The sequence below is a fragment of the Nicotiana sylvestris genome, chromosome 3 (assembly GCF_000393655.2).
Source record: "Nicotiana sylvestris chromosome 3, ASM39365v2, whole genome shotgun sequence".
Taxonomy (NCBI): domain Eukaryota; kingdom Viridiplantae; phylum Streptophyta; class Magnoliopsida; order Solanales; family Solanaceae; genus Nicotiana; species Nicotiana sylvestris.
The window spans coordinates 182,122,087-182,143,521 of record NC_091059.1 but is presented as its reverse complement, the minus strand read 5'-3'; the positions used below and the strand labels follow the sequence as shown (position 1 = coordinate 182,143,521).

At 38.2% G+C, this 21,435-nt stretch overlaps 1 protein-coding gene across 1 annotated transcript; it reads left to right on the top strand.

Moving 5' to 3' along the window:
• Positions 1-11,550: 11,550 nt before the first annotated feature.
• Positions 11,551-20,265, top strand: LOC104231656 (protein PUTATIVE RECOMBINATION INITIATION DEFECT 1). The gene is made up of 10 exons (XM_070171250.1): positions 11,551-12,142; positions 13,109-13,218; positions 13,300-13,472; positions 13,733-14,041; positions 14,390-15,356; positions 15,430-16,132; positions 16,208-16,488; positions 16,564-17,230; positions 17,403-17,493; positions 19,275-20,265. The coding sequence occupies exons 1-10, from the start codon at positions 11,693-11,695 to the stop codon at positions 19,589-19,591; spliced, it is 4,068 nt and encodes a 1,355-aa protein (XP_070027351.1). The 5' UTR covers positions 11,551-11,692; the 3' UTR covers positions 19,592-20,265.
• The last annotated feature ends 1,170 nt before the right edge of the window (positions 20,266-21,435 follow it).

Genomic DNA, 21,435 nt, shown 5'->3' with positions numbered 1-21,435 from the left:
GTGCTGGAGCTGACAATAGGGCCAGTTGAATTCACAATGGAGTTTCAGGTGTTGGATATAGCTGTTTCCTATAATTTACTGTTGGGTCGATCATGGATCCATGCTGCTAAAGCAGTCCCATCAACACTACACCAGGTAGTCAAGTTTGAATGGGATAGACAAGAGATAGTTGTGCATGGGGAAGACAGCTTATGTGCTCACAGAAATGCCATTGCACCGGTCATGGAAATAAAAAATGACCAGGGACCATGGGTTTACCAGGTTTCTGACACAATGTTGGTAGAGAAAATTCCGGAAGGGAAATACATTCCAAATCCAAAGATAACCGCTGCATCAGTCATGGTAGCCTATGGGATGTTGAAGAATGGTTTTGTACTTGTTAAAGGTTTGGGCTCATCTTTGCAAGGCATCATACAACCAGTATCTCTTCCCGAGAACTTAGGAACATTTGGTTTGGGATTTATACCCACTGTCACAGACGTGAGAAAGGCTAGAAAGCTAAAACAGAAGGCATGGGTCCTTCCAAAGCCAGTCCTACATCTTTCAAAATCTTTTGTCAAGTCCGATACCAGAAATCGCCCAATAACAACAATGCCTAAATCTATGATTAATCCTGACGAGGAATTAATTGAAAGATTTGAAAAGTTGTTTGACGATGTGAACATGGTGGAAAGTGGTGAAGGTCCTAGCAACGTAGAAGTTCAATTCGTTGGGCCAAAGACAAAGCTTAATAATTGGAAAGCCACTCCTCTCCCCATTCGAAAGGAGTCTTGGTAGTCTATTTTGATTTTCCTTCAGTTTGTTTGGGTTATTCCAGGGTTGTAATCCAGTTTTTTATCTTACAGTCTGTTTGAAGTGTGCAAACCTTGTTATCTTTCATCATTCAATGAAATACAGTTTCCCTTTCATTATCATTCCTTATAAGTTTTCTTTTTTCTTCTCTTTTCTGTACAGTCCTTTTTACGCTGGCTCTAGTGATATGGCATGCATAAGGAATCCTCAACCCAGTCTTAAAAATCAATCTGATTCCGAAATAATATTCAAGAAGTAGATTGTGATTACGAATCAGAATATGATGAGGATGAGGCCTTCGAAGAGATTAGTAAAGAGTTAATTCACTTTGAAGAAAAACCCAAACCTAACCTGAGTGATATAGAAGCCGTCAATCTAGGAGACACAAATAATATCCGAGAGACTAAAATAAGTGTCCACCTCGAGCCAAAGATCCGGGAAGAGTTAATTAAAGCACTCATCGAATTCAAAGATGTTTTTGCATGGTCATATGATGACACGCCGGGTCTGAGCACTGATTTAGTGGTCCACAAATTGCCCATTGATCCAATGGTTCCTCCCGTCAAGCAAAAGCTGAGAAAATTCAAAACTGATATGAGTATGAAAATTAAAGAAGAAATTACCAAACAGTTGGATGCAAAGGTCATTCGGGTCACTCAATACCCTGTTTGGTTGGCTAATGTCGTTCCGGTGCCGAAGAAAGACGGCAAGATCAGAGTATGTGTCGATTACCGCAATCTCAACAAAGCAAGTCCAAAGGATAACTTCTCATTACCCAATATCCATATTTTGATCGATAATTGTGCCAAGCATGAGATAGGATCTTTTGTGGATTGCTATGCCGGGTACCATCAGATTCTAATGGATGAAGAAGATACAGAAAAGACGGCATTCATTACACCATGGGGAACTTATTGCTACCGGGTAATGCCATTTGGTTTAAAGAACGCCGGAGCAACTTACATGAGAGCAATGACTGCGGTGTTTCATGATATGATACATAAGGAGATTGAGGTATACGTGGATGATGTGATCATAAAGTCAAAGCATCAGGCCGACCATGTTAGGGATTTGAGGAAATTCTTCCTGAGACTTCGCAGGTACAATCTCAAGCTTAACCCTACCAAGTGCGCATTTGGTGTTCCATCCGGAAAGCTGTTGGGATTCATTGTCAGTCGGCGAGGCATCGAGTTGGACCTACCAAAGATCAAGGCCATCCAAGAATTGCCACCTCCGAGGAACAAGACTGAAGTAATGAGTCTGATAGGGAGGTTGAACTACATCAGCAGGTTTGTTGCTCAGCTCACGACAACTTGTGAGCCCATTTTTAAATTGTTGAAGAAGGATGTTGCGGTCAAATGGACTAATGAGTGTCAAGAAGCGTTTGATAAGATAAAAGGATATTTGTCAAACCCACCCGTGCTGGTCCCGCCAGAACTAGGAAGACCTTTGATTCTTTACTTAACAGTTTTGGAAAATTCATTTGGTTGTGTACTGGGGCAACATGACATCACCGGCAAAAAGGAACAGGCCATCTATTATCTTAGCAAGAAGTTCACAGCTTTTGAGGTTAAGTACACTCATCTGGAAAGGACATGTTGCGCCCTAACTTGGGTAGCTCAGAAATTGAAACATTATTTGTCATCCTACACTACTTACCTCATTTCGCATCTGGATCCGTTGAAATATATTTTTCAAAAGCCTATGCCGACAGGGAGACTTGCAAAGTGGCAAATATTGCTCACAGAATTTGACATCATCTATGTGACTCGGACTACAATGAAAGCCTAAGCATTGGCCGATCATTTAGCCGAAAACCCGGTCGACGAAGATTACGAGCCATTGAGAACTTATTTTCCCGATGAAGAAGTGATGCATATCGGTGAAATGGAGCAAATTGAAAAACCAGGCTGGAAAATTTTCTTTGATGGGGCTACCAACATGAAAGGAGTCGGGATAGGAGCTGTGATTATTTCTGAAACCGGGCATCACTATCATGTTACGGCTCAGTTTCGGTTTTATTGCACCAACAATATGGCTGAGTATGAAGCTTGTATTTTGGGGTTAAGGCTAGCTGCAGACATGGATATCCAGGAAATCTTGGTCTTGGGAGACTCGGATCTTCTGGTACATCAAATTCAAGGAGAATGGGAAACGCGAGACTTGAAGCCTATACCATACCGACAATGTTTACATGATCTTTGTCAACGGTTTCGATCAGTGGAGTTCAGGCATATTCCAAGGATCCATAATGAGGTCGCCGATGCATTAGCTACCCTGGCATCAATGTTGCACCATCCGGACAAAGCTTATGTGGATCCACTGCATATTCAAGTCCACGATCAGCACGCTTACTGCAACATGATTGAAGAAGAACTTGATGGTGAACCATGGTTCCACGACATCAAGGAGTATATCAGAATGGGGATATATCCAGCACAAGCCACAGGGGATCAAAAGAGAACCATTAGATGGTTGGCAAATGGATTCTTCTTAAGTGGAGGAGTTTTGTATAAAAGAACACCAGACCTTGGATTATTAAGATGCATAGATGCTAGACAAGCTACGGCTGTCATGTCTGAAATACATTCAGGAGTCTACGGACCCCACATGAGCGGATATGTGTTGGCAAAGAAAATTCTCCGAGCAGGCAACTATTGGCTTACCATGGAGCGAGATTGTATCAGTTTTGTGCGCAAATGTCATTAGTGCCAGATACACAGAGATTTGATTCATTCTCCGCCATCGGAATTGCACACAATGTCGGCACCATGGCCCTTCGTCGCTTGGGGCATGGATATTATTGGACCAATTGAGCCGGCATCATCCAACGGGTATAGGTTCATTTTGGTAGCCATTGATTATTTTACCAAGTGGGTTGAGGCCAAAACATTCAAATCGGTGACCAAGAAAGCCGTGGTCGATTTTGTTCACTCAAATATCATCTGTCGATTCAGAATCCCAAAGGTGATCATCACAGATAACGGTGCTAATCTTAACAGTAACTTAATGTAAGAGGTATGTCAACAATTTAAGATTATACATCGCAATTCTACCCCATATCGGCCCAAGGCAAATGGAGCAGTCGAGGCAGCCAACAAAAACATAAAGAAGATACTTCGGAAAATGGTAGAAGGTTCAAGACAATGGCAAGAAAAATTACCATTTGCGTTGTTGGGATATCGCACTACTGTTTGCACTTCGGTAGGAGCAACTCCTTATTTGTAGGTATATGGCACTGAAGCGGTAATTCCTGCAGAAGTTGAAATCCCTTTCCTTTCGGATTGTCGCTGAAGCTAAGATTGATGATGATGAATGGGTAAAAACCTGTTTGGAGTAGTTGAACTTGATTGATGAAAAACGATTGGCAGCAGTATGTCATGGCCAGTTATATCAAAGAAGAATAGCAAGAGCATACAACAAAAGGGTGCGTCCCCGAAAGTTTGAAGTGGGTCAGCAAGTGCTGAAACGTATTCTTCCACATCAGGTTGAAGCAAAAGGCAAGTTTGCCCCGAATTGGCAAGGGTCGTTCATCGTGACCAGAGTATTGTCCAATGGCGCCTATGTTTAATAGATATTGAAGGAAAATGCATAGACATGGCTATCAATTCTGATGCAGTAAAGAGATATTATGCATGATTTTTCTTTGGTATAATTATTGATTGTTTGTATTTGGCATTGTTTCGAAGATTGGAATGACGAAGGCAATTTATTCTGCTATCTAAACAATGTACCCTTTGTTCTCCTTTTTTTTAGCCACATTTGTTTCTTTCATACCCCTCTTTTGGAATCAATAACAAAAAGAAAAGAAAAAGAAAAAAATATATATATATATATATATATATATATATATATATAACAACAAGGAAACAACAGGTGTGAACTACGTTTGACATGATTCCTCAAAGAGGATACGTAGGCGTCTCACGGCTCGGTCATAGGGTGCATAGGGTGCATAATATGCATAATGTGCATAGTGTAACATAGTAAAATAAAATATCAAAAGACTCCCCAAGCAAGAAACTGGGGCAGGAATTGTACTGGTAATAAGAAAAATGATTCCAAGAGTTGTAACTTTAAACCCATATCAAATTGTTTTGAGCCTTTGATACCCTTTCTTTCCAACCATATCCAAAAGACCTTTCGATCAATCTTAGAGAAATGCCGAGTCAAGCAAATAGAGGTGATTCATATCAGAATAACACTCTGGTCTAAACAGGAAAAAGCAATGAAAATGAGAGAGTCTTATCGGTGAAAACCTTCGCGGGCACCATAAGGCAACAAGGAATTAAGGAACAAACAGATGAGAGAGGTTTGTCGGTGAAAACCCTTCAGGGCACTGCAAGTCGAACAAGGTCTGTAAGTTGGCGGAAAGTAAAATTGGGTTGTGGAAATCTTGGAGAACAAAGTAAAACAATTGGAAAGGAGATTGGTTAAATAGACTGGGCTGATTAATCCAAAATGCATACCATGATCATTGGTGCCAGTGACTCCACTCAGATAAGTTCCTTGTTCATATCTCCAACAGTCATCCAAATTTGGATTTTCTTCTCTATTTTTAATTCTCAAAATCGTCGCATTTCATTGCTGTTAATTTTTACTCCTCTAAAGCTATTCCAAAGTTAGCCTGGTTCCAACAAATAAGAAGGAATGTCAAGGTATACTACCAAGATTCAAAATTGCACAACGTAAAATACGGCCAGGATATGCGGGGGGTAATATGATGAAAAAATAAGACATAAGTGTGAGCAAAAGTTAAATCGGTGAAATAGTTCAGTAATGTCATGAGAGACACATGGTTACGATTGAAAGGGTCAGAAGTGAAAACAACAGTTGGGGATCCTGCGGTTAAGGATCAATCATGAGGTCAAAACAGTCCTTTCGACCGATTCAAGGCAGTCTGATGAAGCAAAGCAAGGCAAAGAGAAAACCCTCCCCAGCAAAAATGCCACGACTAACCACCACGTTTAAACTAACAAGATTTTCTTTGATTTGAAAACAGGGGGCAAAGACAACATTTGTTTCAGGAAGCACCCGGTGAGGGAAGCAAGTACCATGCAGGTTTGATCGTATAAATTTTCAGGACCCTCCTGGAAAATGGGACATAGGTTAAACCTTAAAACAAGCATAAGTAAATAAATGTAGGACAAATAAGCACCAAAGGGAATGTAGGTTGGCATAAAAGTTTGCGTAAAAATTTTTCAGGACCCTCCTGGATAATGGGACATAGTTTAAAATTGGTTTAGATAACAAAATTTAGTAGAAGTCATGCATTTAAAAGACATAGCTTGTATTTAAAATTGTTGTTTAGTTAAAGAGTTATCAGGACCTCCTGGATAATGGGACGCAACTTTCAAATTTTAGTAATATTTGATAATATGATTTAGTAGCTGTCCCCAACTACCAAACTGGGGCATAAATTTTTCTTTGCTTTTTGTCTATTTTGTTGCAATCAGGCATCCACCTGGAGAACAAGGAAGAACAATTGAAGTATCAGCAATCAGGCATCCACCTGGAGAACAAGGAAGAACAGTGGAAGTATCATCAATCAGGCGTCCACCTGGAGAACAAGGAAGAACAATTGAAGTATCAGCAATCAGGCGTCCACCTGGAGAACAAGGAAGAACAGTTGAAGTATCAGCAATCAGGCGCCCACCTGGAGAACAAGGAAGAACAGTTAAAGTATCAGCAATCAGGCGTCCACCTAGAAAACAAAGAAGAACAGTTGAAGTATCAGCAATCAGGCGTCCACCTGGAGAACAAGGACGAACAGTTAAAGTATCAGCAATCAGAAGCCCACCTGGAGAACAAGGGAATACAATTCAAATTTTAAGTAATCAGGAGCCCGCCTGAAGAGAGGAATGGAGAATTATTTTTCAAAAATGTTGTCGAGGTCAGGATCCCCCCTGAAGAATGGAATGGCGATTAATTTTCGAAGTTGTTGAAATCTCGCCCGCCCGAAGAGAGGAATGGCAATTTATTTTCAAAAGATGTTGTCGAGGTCAGGAGCCCCCCTGAAGAATAGAATGGCGATTTATTTTTGACATTGCTGGTTGAAGTCAGGAGCCCACCCATATAATAGAGGAATACACTTAGAGTCAATAAAGCAGAGGAATCCGACCAGAATCCCCAGCGGGAAACAACAAGAATCCCAAACAGAGGAAGGAAGTACAAGACTCGATGAAAAACAATGCGAAAAGAAATAAGCAGTTCGAGATCGGTAGTCAAAGGAGAATACAAGACAAATCGGAAGCAAAAAGATACCAAAGGAGTCACCAAGACATCAAAGCAACAAGAGACACAAGAGCATAACCTAGATAAGATTTTGTAATTCATATGCCATGGTCTAGAATAGCTTTTTGTTTTTCTTTAAGCAGGGTGTAATAAGGAGGTCAGCAAGCAGTAAAAGCAGCATGCAACAGCAGTAACATTGCAGTCCCATGGTAGTCCCAGCTACCAAAACTTCCCGAACTACATTGACCCGATTCTTTTATAGCCAAGGATATGTAGGAAACCTTTGAAGTAGAGGTTCGGTCAAATCTTTCAAAAAATGCTTCCCACAGAGTATTCAAACAGGCAAAAATCGCTCGTATTCACTCACTTTATCTTTGCACGAAAACTCTTCGTGTTTCTGGACAAAGAGTGGCAGCTGTGAGCACGTGATTTTTGCCTCATACGAATTACTCCAAAATAATCCCCAAAATTAGGTCTTTTCTTTAATTATGTGTTATTTTTAGGAAATATTGTGCGATTTTTCTGTTGTTTGCATAGATCTGTGTGCATGTTTAATTTTATTAATGCATTAAAAATACAAAAAATATAGCATTTGCATTTAGAATTGGATTTTTATATTTTTGGAATTAATTAATAATTAGTTGTTTTACAAAAAATGAAAATTCACAAAAAATAACATATTATTTGTATTTGGGTCAAATTGTGTGATTTTCTTTTAATTTAGTGTTTAAATATTTTGTGATAGGTATTATTTAAAGTTAATTACTATTTTTAAGCTAATTTAGGTCCTTTGTTTTTAATTAGGATTTTTATTTCAAATTTTGAAAAAAGGAAGAAAAGGAAAGGGAAAAGAATTCTTGGACCAATCTAATCTAATCCTCAAGCCCAAATCAAACACACCTAATACCCAAACAAAATCGGCTCAAACCCATGCCACACCCGGTCCAAACCTTCAGGTCTCATAGGATGATGAAACGACGTAGTATAGGAGCCAAACTACGTCGTTTTGTGGACAATCAATCTTAGCCATTCAATCCGCATCGATCCAATGGCTCAAAACACACCCCTATATCCATTGATTTAACCCGACCCATTTCCCAACCCGGTCTCACCCGTTATTGCACCCAAACGACATTGTTTCCTTCAACAAAATTAATCTGAGCCGTTGATCTCATCAGATCAAACGGCCAAGTTTTAATCTCACCCCTGGTATATATTTCTAAACCTTACCCCGCCCCCGCCCCCCATAGCCAAACCCACCTCATCGTCCCCAAACTCAGAAGCGGACACCCCATCTCAAACCCTAGCCGCCCTGAAACCCCCTCGCTTGAAAGCCGGCGGCAACAACGCCGGTGACCACCAAAATAACACCCTATACCCCCCTAACCACCCTCTCCACAAATCCTTTAACTGTATTGCTCGAATCAGACTCCAGCTTCTCGAATCTTCAATCGAAGATTCGAGCAAACTTGAAACCCACCCCAACCAGTCCCAAACTCACACCAAGGCACCCCCGACCCCCCTCGTTATGGATCTGTTGACCGTTGTCCTTGAATCATCCCCAACTTCTTCGAATCTTTGATCGAAGCTCAGGACTCAAAACCCTAGTTCATCTAATGAACCCCAAACTCATACCAGCTATCCACCTGACCTCCCTCGTGCCTAAAACACCGTTGGTTTGGTTCGAATCTGGCTAAAAACATTTGAACCCCAAATCGAAGCAAACAGAACCCTAGAAAAACCAAAATTGGTTTTCGTCCGAATTATTAGAGGTTTTGGGTGTTTAACTGACCTTAGTCGAAGTGTTCTCAGTAGAGAACACTCGATTAAGGTCCGTTTGACCTCAAAAGAAGTTCAAATTCGAGTCTATTCAAGTCCGTCTATAAGGTATTATTCATTTTTCTTTATTTCTATTTTTTCTAATGTTTTAAGTGTCTGTTTATGTGTTTAGTATTGTTAAACTAATTTTTTCAGTTTTATCGATTATTCTTCCCTTCTCCATCAGACCTTTTATTTGGTCGAATTTGTTTCTGTTCTTTGTTGTGAATAATTATAGGTTGTGTAATCGATTCAGATAAGTTCATCGATTAGTTGTTAAAACCTCTGTTCTTGTCAATGCCGATTGAAATTGCCTGATTATTTATTTTTAGACTGATTGTTGACAATTGTTGTAGGTAATCAGTTAATTAGTACTCGTCAATTAAATCGTTCTTGTTTGTAAATCAATAAGTTCGTCAAATGGATGTTGTGTATGCTGATCTCTAGGCAATTAATTTCAGGGCATTGTCAATATGCTAACAATGCTCCTGCATTCATGTTGATTTTAGTTCGATTTTCAATTTCAGTTTAAATGGTTCTGCTGAGTTTTGTGTAGTGTTAATATGGTTTTTTATTCAAGTTCAGTATGTTAGTTCCAGTTTGAATTCAGCCTTTGCCAGTTAGTTATTAGAAATTTGGTATGTTGGATCGATCATAGCTATTGCAATTCCCTGTTTGGCACAATCTGTGAGGATAGAATGGTTGTTTGATTTATCTTAGGAATTGGTTGTTATCTGTTAGGCAGATTAGTTTAGATAATTGTTAAGTTTGGGCAGTTTGGTCTAGGGCAGTAATATTAAGAGATTTTCAGGGGTGATTTGGGAATAAAATAGTTAGGATGATACTTTATTGTTAGTGCTTTGTCAATGGGGTATTAATTAATGCACTAATGGGGAACAAAGGGAATTGGGAGTGCTGATAATTAAAAAAATGATGGCCTTAGTGGGATTAAAAGTTGAAAATCAGATTTTTAGTGCAAAAATCTGTTTTTAAATATAATGAGGGGGGACGGACAGTAAGGGAAAAGGAGGGAGTCAATTTGTATAAAAGGGGGTGTTAGGAACAGAAAGATAAAAGAAAAGAAGAGGGAGGAGATTCTGGAAAAAAAAGAAGAAAAAAAACAGATTTGAGAGAGAGAGGAGAGGACTGAAGATTGGAAAAATTGAGAAATTGAAAAAATATAACTACTGTTTTGACTGCTTGGTTAAGATCTGAAATAGCTAGAATTTTCTTCCTTTTTCCTTCTGCTATATACTTGGAGAAGTATAAAACTGCTGGTTATTTTTTTGTTGCACTACTGTCGTAACTTCTGAAGGTTGTTGCTGCTATTGGTTACTGCTGAACCCTCATTTTTCTGCTTCCTTCTTTTATTTCCAGGTACACTTTATTCCACTCACTGTAAAACCTTCTGTGATATGAGAATCTGAAGCATGTTGGTCATTTAATATCATTAGAAGAATTTAATTCTGTCTTTATTTCAAGTTTTAGTTTGAACAGTTTGCGTTTGAATGTTGGCCAGTGATAATGCTTCTAGAGGCAGAGTTTGGTTTAAAATAAAAATGACAAATGTGTGGCTCTCATATATACATTTCTCTCAAAAATACTTAAAATTTGAAGCGTGTCATTTAGCTAATTTTCAGGGCTCTCGCAAGGTTAATAACGCGTTAGTTGCTTTAGGCACGTTTAATATACCGTCATGGTTGTGGACACGTTCGCGTGACATGATTACATTTCTAAAGACAATTCGGAGTATGCGTTCGCGCAACTTAGAGCAAATCTTCTTAATAAAAAGGGGGTTTTCGGAGGTTATTAAATTAATTTATCTCATATAGTCCGAGGTGCGCAACTCACTATTTAATCATACAAGAGTGACAAATGTTCGTAGTTTTGTTTTAAGCACGCACAACTTCGGCCAAATTCTTTTTTTTTTTAAATATAAAATAAAAATATATTATTAATTTCATTTGTGTACACGTACGCGTGACATGATTCTTTACATAAAAAAATGAATATACGTACGCGTGATTCGTTTCAAGACAATTCTAAAAAAACAGTCTAACTAAAAGCGTAATCAAAGTTTAAAACTATGCAATAAGTTCAAAAAAATATATATAGTAAATCAAGATAATTAGGCCAAGTATAAATTGTTAAGCGACCGTGCTAGAACCACGGAATTCGGGAGTGCCTAACACCTTCTCCCGGATTAATAGAATTCCTTACTCGAATTTCTGGTTCGCAGAATGTTAAACGGAGTCATATTTTCCTCGATTCGGGATTAAAAACCGCTTGGAACGCCATAAAATTCCCAAGTGGTGACTCTGAAATTAATAAAGAATCCCGTTTCGGTTGTCCTTTGATTGGAAAAACTCTATACATATGCCCTTCTCCGGGATGTTGTGTAAAAAGGAGGTGTGACATATATTATAGTTACACTCTTTTTAGAACTATATTACCCTCAAATATAAAGTAACAATACAAGTTTAACATAACACATAATTAATCAAATGCCGAATAGTACACAACTCATAAAATTCTGAAAATTCAAAAGCAGTGAGATAAAAAATACACATTTCAATAAATTGAAAGTCATATATACTTTATGAGATATTACAGGGATTAAAAGTAGAATCTGTCGATATCTGAGGGATTAATAGTGCAAATTTCCCTTTTCAAAAATTGCGTTTGTAAATTCAGTTTTTACAAACTTTAACAGTGACTTCTGGCGATTGTTCCGGAGCAAGAAGGCAAGCTTCACAAATTTTGTTTTTCTCCCGCCTTGCATTCAAAATCCCCATACACTTTCGCATTCATCAGTCTCTTCCTCACGCACACAATACAACAACAAACTATGTACTTCTCCATCTCTCACCTCCACCACTTACCACCGACGCCACCACCAGAACCACCGTTAACATGCGTCCAAGGCCATAGCTCAACTTTGATTATTCCAACGGATGAAGGCGGATCCATTTGCCTGCTCTGCTTGTCCAATCTCATTTCTAATCCGAGATCGCCGACTGTTCACGTTTCCTACGCTCTCTCCCAGTTATCTATTGCTCTTTCGCAACCGAGTTTTCGCCAATCATTCTTCACATTCCACTCTCATTTCCTCATCTCTCCTCTCGTCGGCGTTCTATCTTCCTTCGATGATGAATCCATCGCCAAGCAAACTACGGATTTGATTATTCATCAGTTGTGTGAAGCTCCGGACTGCAATGTGCACGCAGAGTTTGTGACTCGGCTCGTGGATCGTCTTTCTAGTGGCTCTCTGGCTTGGAGTCAGAGACAGTTATACACGGTAACATGTCATCTATCCTAATTCTTAAATTTTTCGATTCAATGAACTTGTAGTTTAGGATGAAGTTGTAGAAAGGATAATTACCACGATACAGTACAATATTTGGTTTTCCATAGTGTGCTTCAGCATTTGCATCTCTATGTGGTGACGGACTGTGATTAGTAAAGCTTTCGGTTACTTCAAAATGACTTTGTAGATCAACTTATTAAGATTTCTACTAAGACCGCGTTTGGCTGTATTACAATAAGATCTCACTTCAATGAAGATCAAGTAAAGCTTTAATGAAGGGTTAGCTTTAGAACGGTGATTCTGGAACTGCTGTCAATTTCAGTGACTGCGGCTAACAGCAGAAGTTTAAGCTTAGATACAGTATTATGTTTGCAGATTTAATTGAAAAGTTACAGTCAGGATGACTCCAGAGAGAATTGGTTTTAGCCAGAGCAGCTTGTAGAAAGCTAGACCTGTTAGGTAATTACTCTTAGGTTGAATTTTGATGTTCACGTCTATGAAGTCTGTCATGAAAGAAACTATATAAGAGATGGTATGAAATAAAGAGGAAAACACGGGGATGATTCTGAGCTTGTTAAACTTTGAGCTGTGTTTAATGGCACCAAAAGCTTGTTTTCCTCCTGATATTCGCAATTTTTTCGGAGTAGATTCACAGTATATTCGGTGCCTATCAGATGCCAACCTCTATGTGTAAATTGCTCATTCTATAGACATACTTGTTGGATGTAATTTGATTTCCTCATTGAGAAGCTAGAATGAACAAGAAAGAAGAAGAAATTATACCTTTTAGTGTTCCAATATTAAAATTATTTCCCTGGTATCTGTCAAATTATACATGTTGGACCTTTGTGAGGCAAACGATCAGCCTTCATTTGTAAAGCACTTTTGCAATTTCTATTTTGCAATAATATATTTTCCTCTTATATGTGTAATCGAAGATTATTCTTGTTTTTACAGCTTCACTGCTTAGGTCTTCTCTTGGATTGTCAAAATGACCAGTCCTATGCTTGTTTCGAAGAAAGGGATGCCCTCATTTTCAATCTCGTCAGCGGTCTTCAATTGTCCAGGTGACTCTTGAAACCAAGACAGTGGCCATCTCCTTTTGCCTTGAACAGAATGTTGAGTTTTCAATTTCTTCTTGACTACAGTGAAGACATTCAAGGGGAAATCCTATTCGTCCTATACAAATTATTCCTTCTCAATGTGTCTCAAGATGGTGAATATCCTCCCAGTTTATTTGGCCATTTCTCGAAGCTCTTTCATTTAGCATTGGAAGTTCTCATGAAAGCTCAAAGTGATGTTGTTCGCTTGAATTGTATAGGTATGCCAGTTCGTTCTTTCTACTTCTTGAACTTAGATTTTCTGAAATTTATTTGCTGCTGACTTGACTAGCAAAGTTCTATGCTCTCTTCACCAGAACTCTGATAATCTCCTCTTCAGGCTTCCAAACCCCCTTCTCCCCGCACCACCAAAAGAGAAGGAAACACAACAGAACAGCCAGCAGCTGCTGGGGTTAGGGTTTCAGTAGGACAATCTCATTTCTCACATTTTTCAAACCAGTGTTACTGTTTGTCTATGCAGCATTCTTAACAGTAATGATACAGAGAGGATTCTTTCAAACTGCTTCTATGACTGAAGCAACGAGCTGGAGTTCTTATGATATTGACCACTTGATGGAAACAAATGAGCAGATATCAGATGGGCCTCTAGTTATCTTGTTTGCAGAGGCAGTCAAAGGCCCGCTGCTTTCTTCTGATAATCAAGTTCAAATAGCAGCTCTAGATTTACTTTACCTCTATTTGACGGGGAAAAATGTCTTGGAAAATGAAATCCAAGTTTTTGTGGAAGAGAACATTGCAGATTATGCATTTGAAGTGCTGAGATTGTCAGGTAAGAAGATAAGCAATAGACAGTGCATGAGCAGCTAGATTTATTTCGTTTGAAGAAATGAAGATAAAAGAGGGTATTTCAATCACGCTCTATTTTCATGTACCCTTTTCTTCACTACTAAACTATCTGGAAAACAACCAATTCTCTGACGATTACAGCATTTTCCTACAAAACTAATTAACAAATTATGTTGGACTCAACGTTTGTTGTCCATATGGTTCAACAATATTTTTTGCATCTAAGTTCTCTAACAGCAATGAGACAGATAACATTCTGAGTATTTTAGGTCAGATTACACGCAATTAGTATTGTCTGTAATGACTAATGAAGTAATTTATAAATTTTCAGGATGCAAAGATCCAATAATTAAATCTTGTATTCAGCTTCTTGATCTTTTAGCAACTGCTGAGCAAGCATTTAGACAGAGACTTAGAATCGGATTCATGGCCCTGATTTCAGTTCTGCATCATGTTGCTGAAATTCCTTTTCACCCTGTACAGACCGAGACACTCAGGCTTATTTGGAACTCTATTGAGAACTGCCCTGGGGTGGTATCCAAGTCTCATGTGGAAGAAATAAGCCTTTCTTTGACGGAGATGCTCAAGAAAAATCTTGATGGAGAAATAGGCATGCTTCCAGAGACATTCACTGTGGCCTGTTCAATACTTGTTGCACTTATGAAATGTTCATCTTCCTATGAGATTTCAAGTTTCTTACTGTCAATTCAGGAGGCATCAAGAAATTGCATCTTAACTTGTTTAATTAATTATCGCAAATACCCAGGTCAGTTTTGTAACTCTCTTCACCTACTGAAAGAGGCATATGCATATAGTTGCGGGACGACGCCCACAAGCTCTATCAACACAGAACTTAGAAGAAGCATTATAGATGTATGTAAAACACATATATTACCTTGGTTTATGAGATCCCTCCATGAGATAGAAGATGAGGATATTGCAGTTGCAATTCTTGAAAACTTCTATTCCATATTGCTACAAGAGTCAGATATTGAAACCAAAATATTTGCAAATGTTCTGTTCACGTCATCCTGGTTCAGTTTTGCATATGGATGTTTAGGTTTTTTGCCTTCAGAAAAGATGAAAATGAAGGTTTATCTTATTTTTAGTGTGATGACCGATATCATCCTTGGGGATGATACTGGGCGAAGCATTAGGGATGCTGCTCCATATCTTCCATCTGACCCTGTAGATTTGCTTTTACTTCTGGGCCATAAAAGCTCCCAAAATCTTGAATTGTCTTCTCGGCAACTGGCAGTTCTGCTGTTACTGTACATCAGCTCACTGTATGACGATAGGTAAATTGTTTCTTTCTACATTTTCCCTGCTTATGTGATTAGTCCTCAGTTGATCATTTCAACCCTTTGCCAGGCTTGCAGATGATAAGCTTGTGTTAGCTTCACTGGAGCAGTACATTCTACTTAACAGTAGCGAAAACACGCATGGAGCTTCTGTTTTGGGAATTCTTATAAATCTATATGCACTCTACAGGGGTCTAGCTAAGGTGAGCTACCAAATCCCCTATAGTCCAGAGGCTGAAAAGATTGTGTTCCACCTGCTTTCTGAAAAGGACTGGGATTTGCTATCTACAAGAATCCATGTAACAGCTTTGAAATGGTTGTTCCAACAAGAGAAAATATGCAACGTGCTGTCTGCCCAGATGTTGAAATTCTGCAGAAGCAAATTTTCCGAAGTAACCCAGATAAATATACATGGTGAAGCCAATCAGAAGATAGATGTGTATGTTGTGGCAGAACTTGTAGCTTCGGGGGATAACTTTTTAGCTATGCTCATGGTGTTCCTATTGGGAGAGGTTGGAGAACAATACTCCGAGTATGACATTGTTTCATTGGTGAATACCATAATACATATAATTGAAATCTCACCCAGTGCTTCAGATCAGTTCTGCATGCATGGGATAGCTGGTGCAATTAAGAACCTGTACTGTAAGTTTGGTCATTCTTCATCCCCAGATACTTTCATGGCCACCTCTGAACTAGTATTCTGCATTTTTCAAGCAGTACACTCTGAATCCCTCTCCGATGATGAACCCTGGGTTGCAATTGTGGTGAAAGTATAGTACTCACTCTTTTAAATACTGTTTGCTTCCAGTTCCTCTTTACTAAATGGACCTTTGCCTTGATTTCAGATTATCGACTACCTGATCCCCTCAGTAGCTGCAGATGGATGGACTCCAGCAACTCTTATATCACTTGGCATTCTTTCTATGGTTTTGCACCACTCAGCAAATCAAGTGATGGTTGAAGCTTCAAAAACCATACTCCTTAGTACTCCTTTGTTATCATTGGTTAATACCACAATCGCCAATGCCTGTTCCAAGGTACCTTCTCTAGTTGACCAAGACAAAGGAATGAGATCAGGAGAAGTTCTTGTTTTTGTGCTTTCACTGCTTTTCTTCTCTTTGAAAAGGTAGATCCGTTCCTTTAACACAGTTCCTATCCTTTTTTTTTTGGAGTTCCGTAACTAACAGCTTTATTTTACTAGTCTGCATGTTATTTTACCGGGGATTATGGACTGCCAATATCTGCTGGATCCTACCAGCATTCCTCAACCCTGGCCCCATATTAGTATACACTGCCACGATTTGTGCAAGTTATTGCATTTCGGATCTATCCCTATTAAGTTGCTTTCCTCGCAATACATGCTGGAGTTATTCAGCCGGATAGAAGATGAGAGGAGTAGAAAACCGGACACGCTAAAATTCAGAACTCATTATTTGTTGTCTGTAATGGCTGTTTTAGAAGGCCAAATATTCTCAAGTGACATAACAGTCGCAATGAACTGTTCCCTCTGTTTGTCTATAATTATCCGGTGGCAAGATGCGGAAACGGAAGTATCAGCTATACAAAGGAGCAACTGGAGTCGCTTTATAGTAGAAGAGCTAGTGATGTCTTTGGCAGCACCATCTTTGGCTTCAAAAGTTTTCATGCTCCATTACAAGCCTACAGTTCATATTGCAGTTGCACTGCTGAGAAGGATGGAAATTCCTCAATGGATGGCTTCAATCTTTGATGAATCTTGCATATCTGCCATTACTAGAAACATTACAAACTGTAATTTGAGTGCTGAGCTGGTGCTTCTCTTAAGGGAGTTGCTTAAACATGGTTTTCTAAATGATGAACAAATTGCTGCTCTAAATAAAGTATTTCAGGTAAAGGATTCTTTATCTCCGAAAGTTCATTAGTTCCCATTGTGATCTGGCATCTTGAAGATCACTTCTTTTTTACTGAAAAAGAATGAAAAATGAAAAGAAAAAAGCAGTTGTTCTCTTTAAGGATCTGATTGAAGAAATAATGGAATTCCATATTATGTTTACCTGGCAGGAATGTAAAAAATGTATCTACACAGACAAACTTCAACATTATGGGGCAGAGGAGAAGACACTGAACGTAGCAGCTGCTTCAGATTACTTAGGTAAAGTTTGTCAGTTTCTCATTAGGCTCATGACAACTCAACCATCTAATAGTGTGCAGTCTATAAGATCTCAAAGTGGGAAAAGGGAATTGTTAGAAGAAATAGACTTATTTTCGAAATGTCTAATGAGGGATGATTGAGACTAAAAGATCTTTAGAGCAATTCGTTTTGGACAGGACAAATCTGTTTTGTCAGAATTACAGTCAATTAAGCCAGGATGGATTTTGCCAACGGATCGATTGCATTTGTTGTTATTGACTTCTTGCCCCATTAAACTTAGGTTTTGGCAGAGTATCACATACGTTCTTTACCAAGAACAATTCAGATTTTTTCCTGTTTTGTCACTCATAAACTTGAAGGACAAAGGTATCGCCTACTATAATCCCTATACCTGTCATCGGAAAGAGTCTTCCGTACAATTGGCCAAATGAAAAGGTGCAGTGTGAAATTTTTATCTGCGTTTCTTCCAAAGATAATAATGAAAAATACCTCCTCTGTTTCCATTAATTTGACAACTTTTTTCTTTTCCAACGCCTTCAATTGTGTGACATCATTTTATTTCTATTCAACTTTTACAAATTACAAATTTGATTTTTTAAATTGTCCTTCTTATCCAATGCAATTTTCAAGATTTTATGTTGATATTCTACAAACCAATGCGCAGCAATTCTACTTATTGTACATCAGCAAGTTCTACAGATCATTTCTACTCTTTATTTTTACAAATCAAAAAGAGAGACAAAGAAAGTGGAAAGAAAAGCTAACAATTGACCTCCCCTAATCAAATGGTAGCAGAGGGATTGGGGCAAATGCACAAATAGTCATTCGCAGATATGCTATTTAAAAATTAGTCTGTGCTTATTTTGTACTGAAATTTTTTTGTCCCGAAAAAATAAACTAAAAAACTGAAATAGTAGTGGTTAACTCCTAAATAGCAATCCTTTAGAGTGGCTACCTGGTGTCATTTCTACCTTTTTCTTTCTTACCTGAGAAAACTTGGGCTCGGTAGGCCGTCGTGGCAAAGCCCTCATAGGTCAACTGTGTAGCGGAAGTCAAATTAAGCCCAAGATCGTCGGCCCATGCAATCCTCCAATGCTCGACTGGTAATCTGGAAACATCAACTAATCAAGCAAGCAAAACAAGTCCTTAAACCTTAATAAATGTTAGTTTTCTGGAAATGCACTTACAAAAAGCTAAATAATTGATGGGACCATTACTGTCTAGTTTCTCCCGCGGAAGTAATAGTTATAGTTCCTCCCATCTCAACACTAATACTCCTTGGCATCATTGCATGAAAAAGATAGCCCACCAATAATGTAACTTAACTTAATACACCTTTGACTACGTAAAAATTGCATACCCATTTTTTTAAAAAGTTTTAATTTGTATTCATCTCCTTTCTCCTCCTTCTTCTCCTTCTCAAAGTTATATTCGTCCTAAATCCGATAGGCCACTTAACATTGTGTAAAATCCTCCTCAAAATTATATTCGCCCTCAATCCGATAGGCCACTTAACATTGTGCGGTTTACACAGACTTTTCGAGTGGTCGTTGTTCAATGCCATTTCTTTAATGCTCTTTTATTGCTATTCTTCTTCTGAATCTTGATTATGTTAATAATATATTTCATCTTCATGTACCTCTAAATCTCAGAAATTTACACCCCCCCCCCCACCCACAATTTGCTAATATTTGGTGGTTCTGGTAACTAATTCTAAAGATCTTTGCTTTCATTATATGTAGGAATGTTAAAACAAAAATGACTGTTCTGTTTCCTTGCAGAAGATTTTGAGATGGGATTCATAAGCACAATATTGGGATTCTTCGGATTTGGAATGGGGATCGTGATAGGGCTAGTGATCGGAGCTGAAGTTCGCCAGGTACAAAACAAAAATTTCAGCTCTAGAGCTGAAGTTTGCCAGTTACAAAACAAAAACTTCAGCTTTAGAGCTGAAGTTCGCCAGTTACAAAACAAAACTTTCGCCGGTTATAAAAACAAAAACTTCAGCTCTAGAACTAAAACTTCAACTCTAGAGCTTAAGTTCGCCAGTTACAAAACAAAAACTTCAGCAATTACAAACAAAAACTTCACCAAATAGAGAACAAAACTTCAGCTACTATGCTTAAGTTCAACAATTACAAACAAAAACTTCAGCACACTTGGTTCAGCACATTTGCTACTTCAGTCCTGTCTACTAGAATGCTGAAGTTTTGCGTGATTGTCTTTGCTATTTCAGCCCCGTATGTTGAAGTTAAGTGGGTATGCTTGCAATTTTTTTTTGCAAAACGGACACAAGTTAAAACGTGATCCAAAAAGCATGTATAGATGCAAATGTCCCTTTGACTACTCAAGGCAAACACATACTATACTGAGTATCCTAACTTGTACATACACGAAGGCTAGAGAAAATGATCAAGAGATACAGATATCGAATGGAGGACCCCCACTCCCTCGCCCTCAAACTTGGGGTCCACTACGGTCCTTAGGAAAAGCTTTTTACTTGTGCTTGGAAGATAGTGAAGAATGCAGTTTTGGAGTAATAGATGTGTCAGATTGTCTTCTATTTGAGTTACTAGTATATGTTATTTCAAATGAATAGTAAGTACAGTGATAATCTACTTTCATAAAACCAAAGGGGATGAATCATGTATGGAATGAGAACATGATAACAGGGCAGAGGATTTGCAAGAGGGGTGTGAGGAGGTTATCTTGTTAAATCATGGAAAGTAACACCCACCTTCTGTCCCCTTTCTCCTTTTTATTCTCACTCTGCCCCCCCTACCGTACAAATAGAAAAGCACAACTCCAGTTAAATCATTACCTAATTTTAATAAACTCATGATTTCAGTTTTTTTTATTCCTTGTTAAGATATGTTTCTAATTTTACTTCAATCAAGATAATTAGTAGGAGTATATTATTTCGAGACTCTGTTCATTTCATGTGCTTATTGCTAATTTTCTCTTGTCAATTGAGCACCAAAAAGACCTTCAAATCCCTAAAATACTGACCCCATATACATATTGCGCTACAAAAAGTGAGAAATCATCCACATTCCTCTTTCGATATATAATTTTCCTTTTTTCTTCCTTTTTCGTTCCAGTTCTTCCTAGTTTACTACGCTGCAAGCAAGCCTGCAACTCGTGTTTGTGGGGATAAGGTTGTTTTTCATGCTTAACCATATGGTCCATATCTTTTCTTTCTTTTGCCACTATCTATTTTATCACCTAAAATTGTAACTCTGACCCCTTTGAATTCCACACGTGAACTCTGCTAAAATATAAACATATAATACTATAATTTTGGAGAAAGTATATATTTTGTGCTAGTTATTAATACTTCATTAGTGTAATATTTCTTGTTATATTATATATAGTTCTCCTATGAGATTTTGCAGTATAGTGATGAATGGGCTGCCATTATGACTAATAGATTTTGTTTCTTTTAGCCAACTTTTTGAGCTCGCATAATGATAAACGATCTTGACACATCCTGTAAAAGTTGGGAAAAAGTTTCACAAAGAAATCTTGAGGAGGACAAAACATATATAAGTAACCCCATTTCAACTCAAGACCCTGTTATGATTTTAGTGAAGATTCATAAAGGTGCTTACGGCCAATCAAGAAGGCTATAGTTTCTAACTAATTTATCATGTTACAACCATTGAAACAGTACTTGTTAGCTATTTTTTTTTTAAAAAAAAAAGAGCCAAATGGAGACAATTATTTGGTATCTTTCAAGAGATTTGGTGTTTTCTCAAGTCCTAACGACTTTCAGTGGAAAATTTGCTGTCATACTTTTGCTATATTATTGATTGTTAGACTATTAGCTAGTAGCAAGTTCATTGATGGGGACTCTTGACCTTATTACGATATCACTTGCCTATCTAAATTTTAGGTGAGTAAATAGCGATAAATATAGTGCTGGAGCAAAGCCATAAAATT

Excerpts from the sequence above, each read along its gene's own strand:
- LOC104231656 (XM_070171250.1), top strand. The coding sequence starts at position 11,693 with ATGTACTTCTCCATCTCTCACCTCCACCACTTACCACCGACGCCACCA. Across the intron at positions 12,143-13,108 it reads GTCAGAGACAGTTATACACG|CTTCACTGCTTAGGTCTTCT; the intron begins GTAACATGTCAT and ends TTGTTTTTACAG. Across the intron at positions 16,133-16,207 it reads GGGTTGCAATTGTGGTGAAA|ATTATCGACTACCTGATCCC; the intron begins GTATAGTACTCA and ends CCTTGATTTCAG.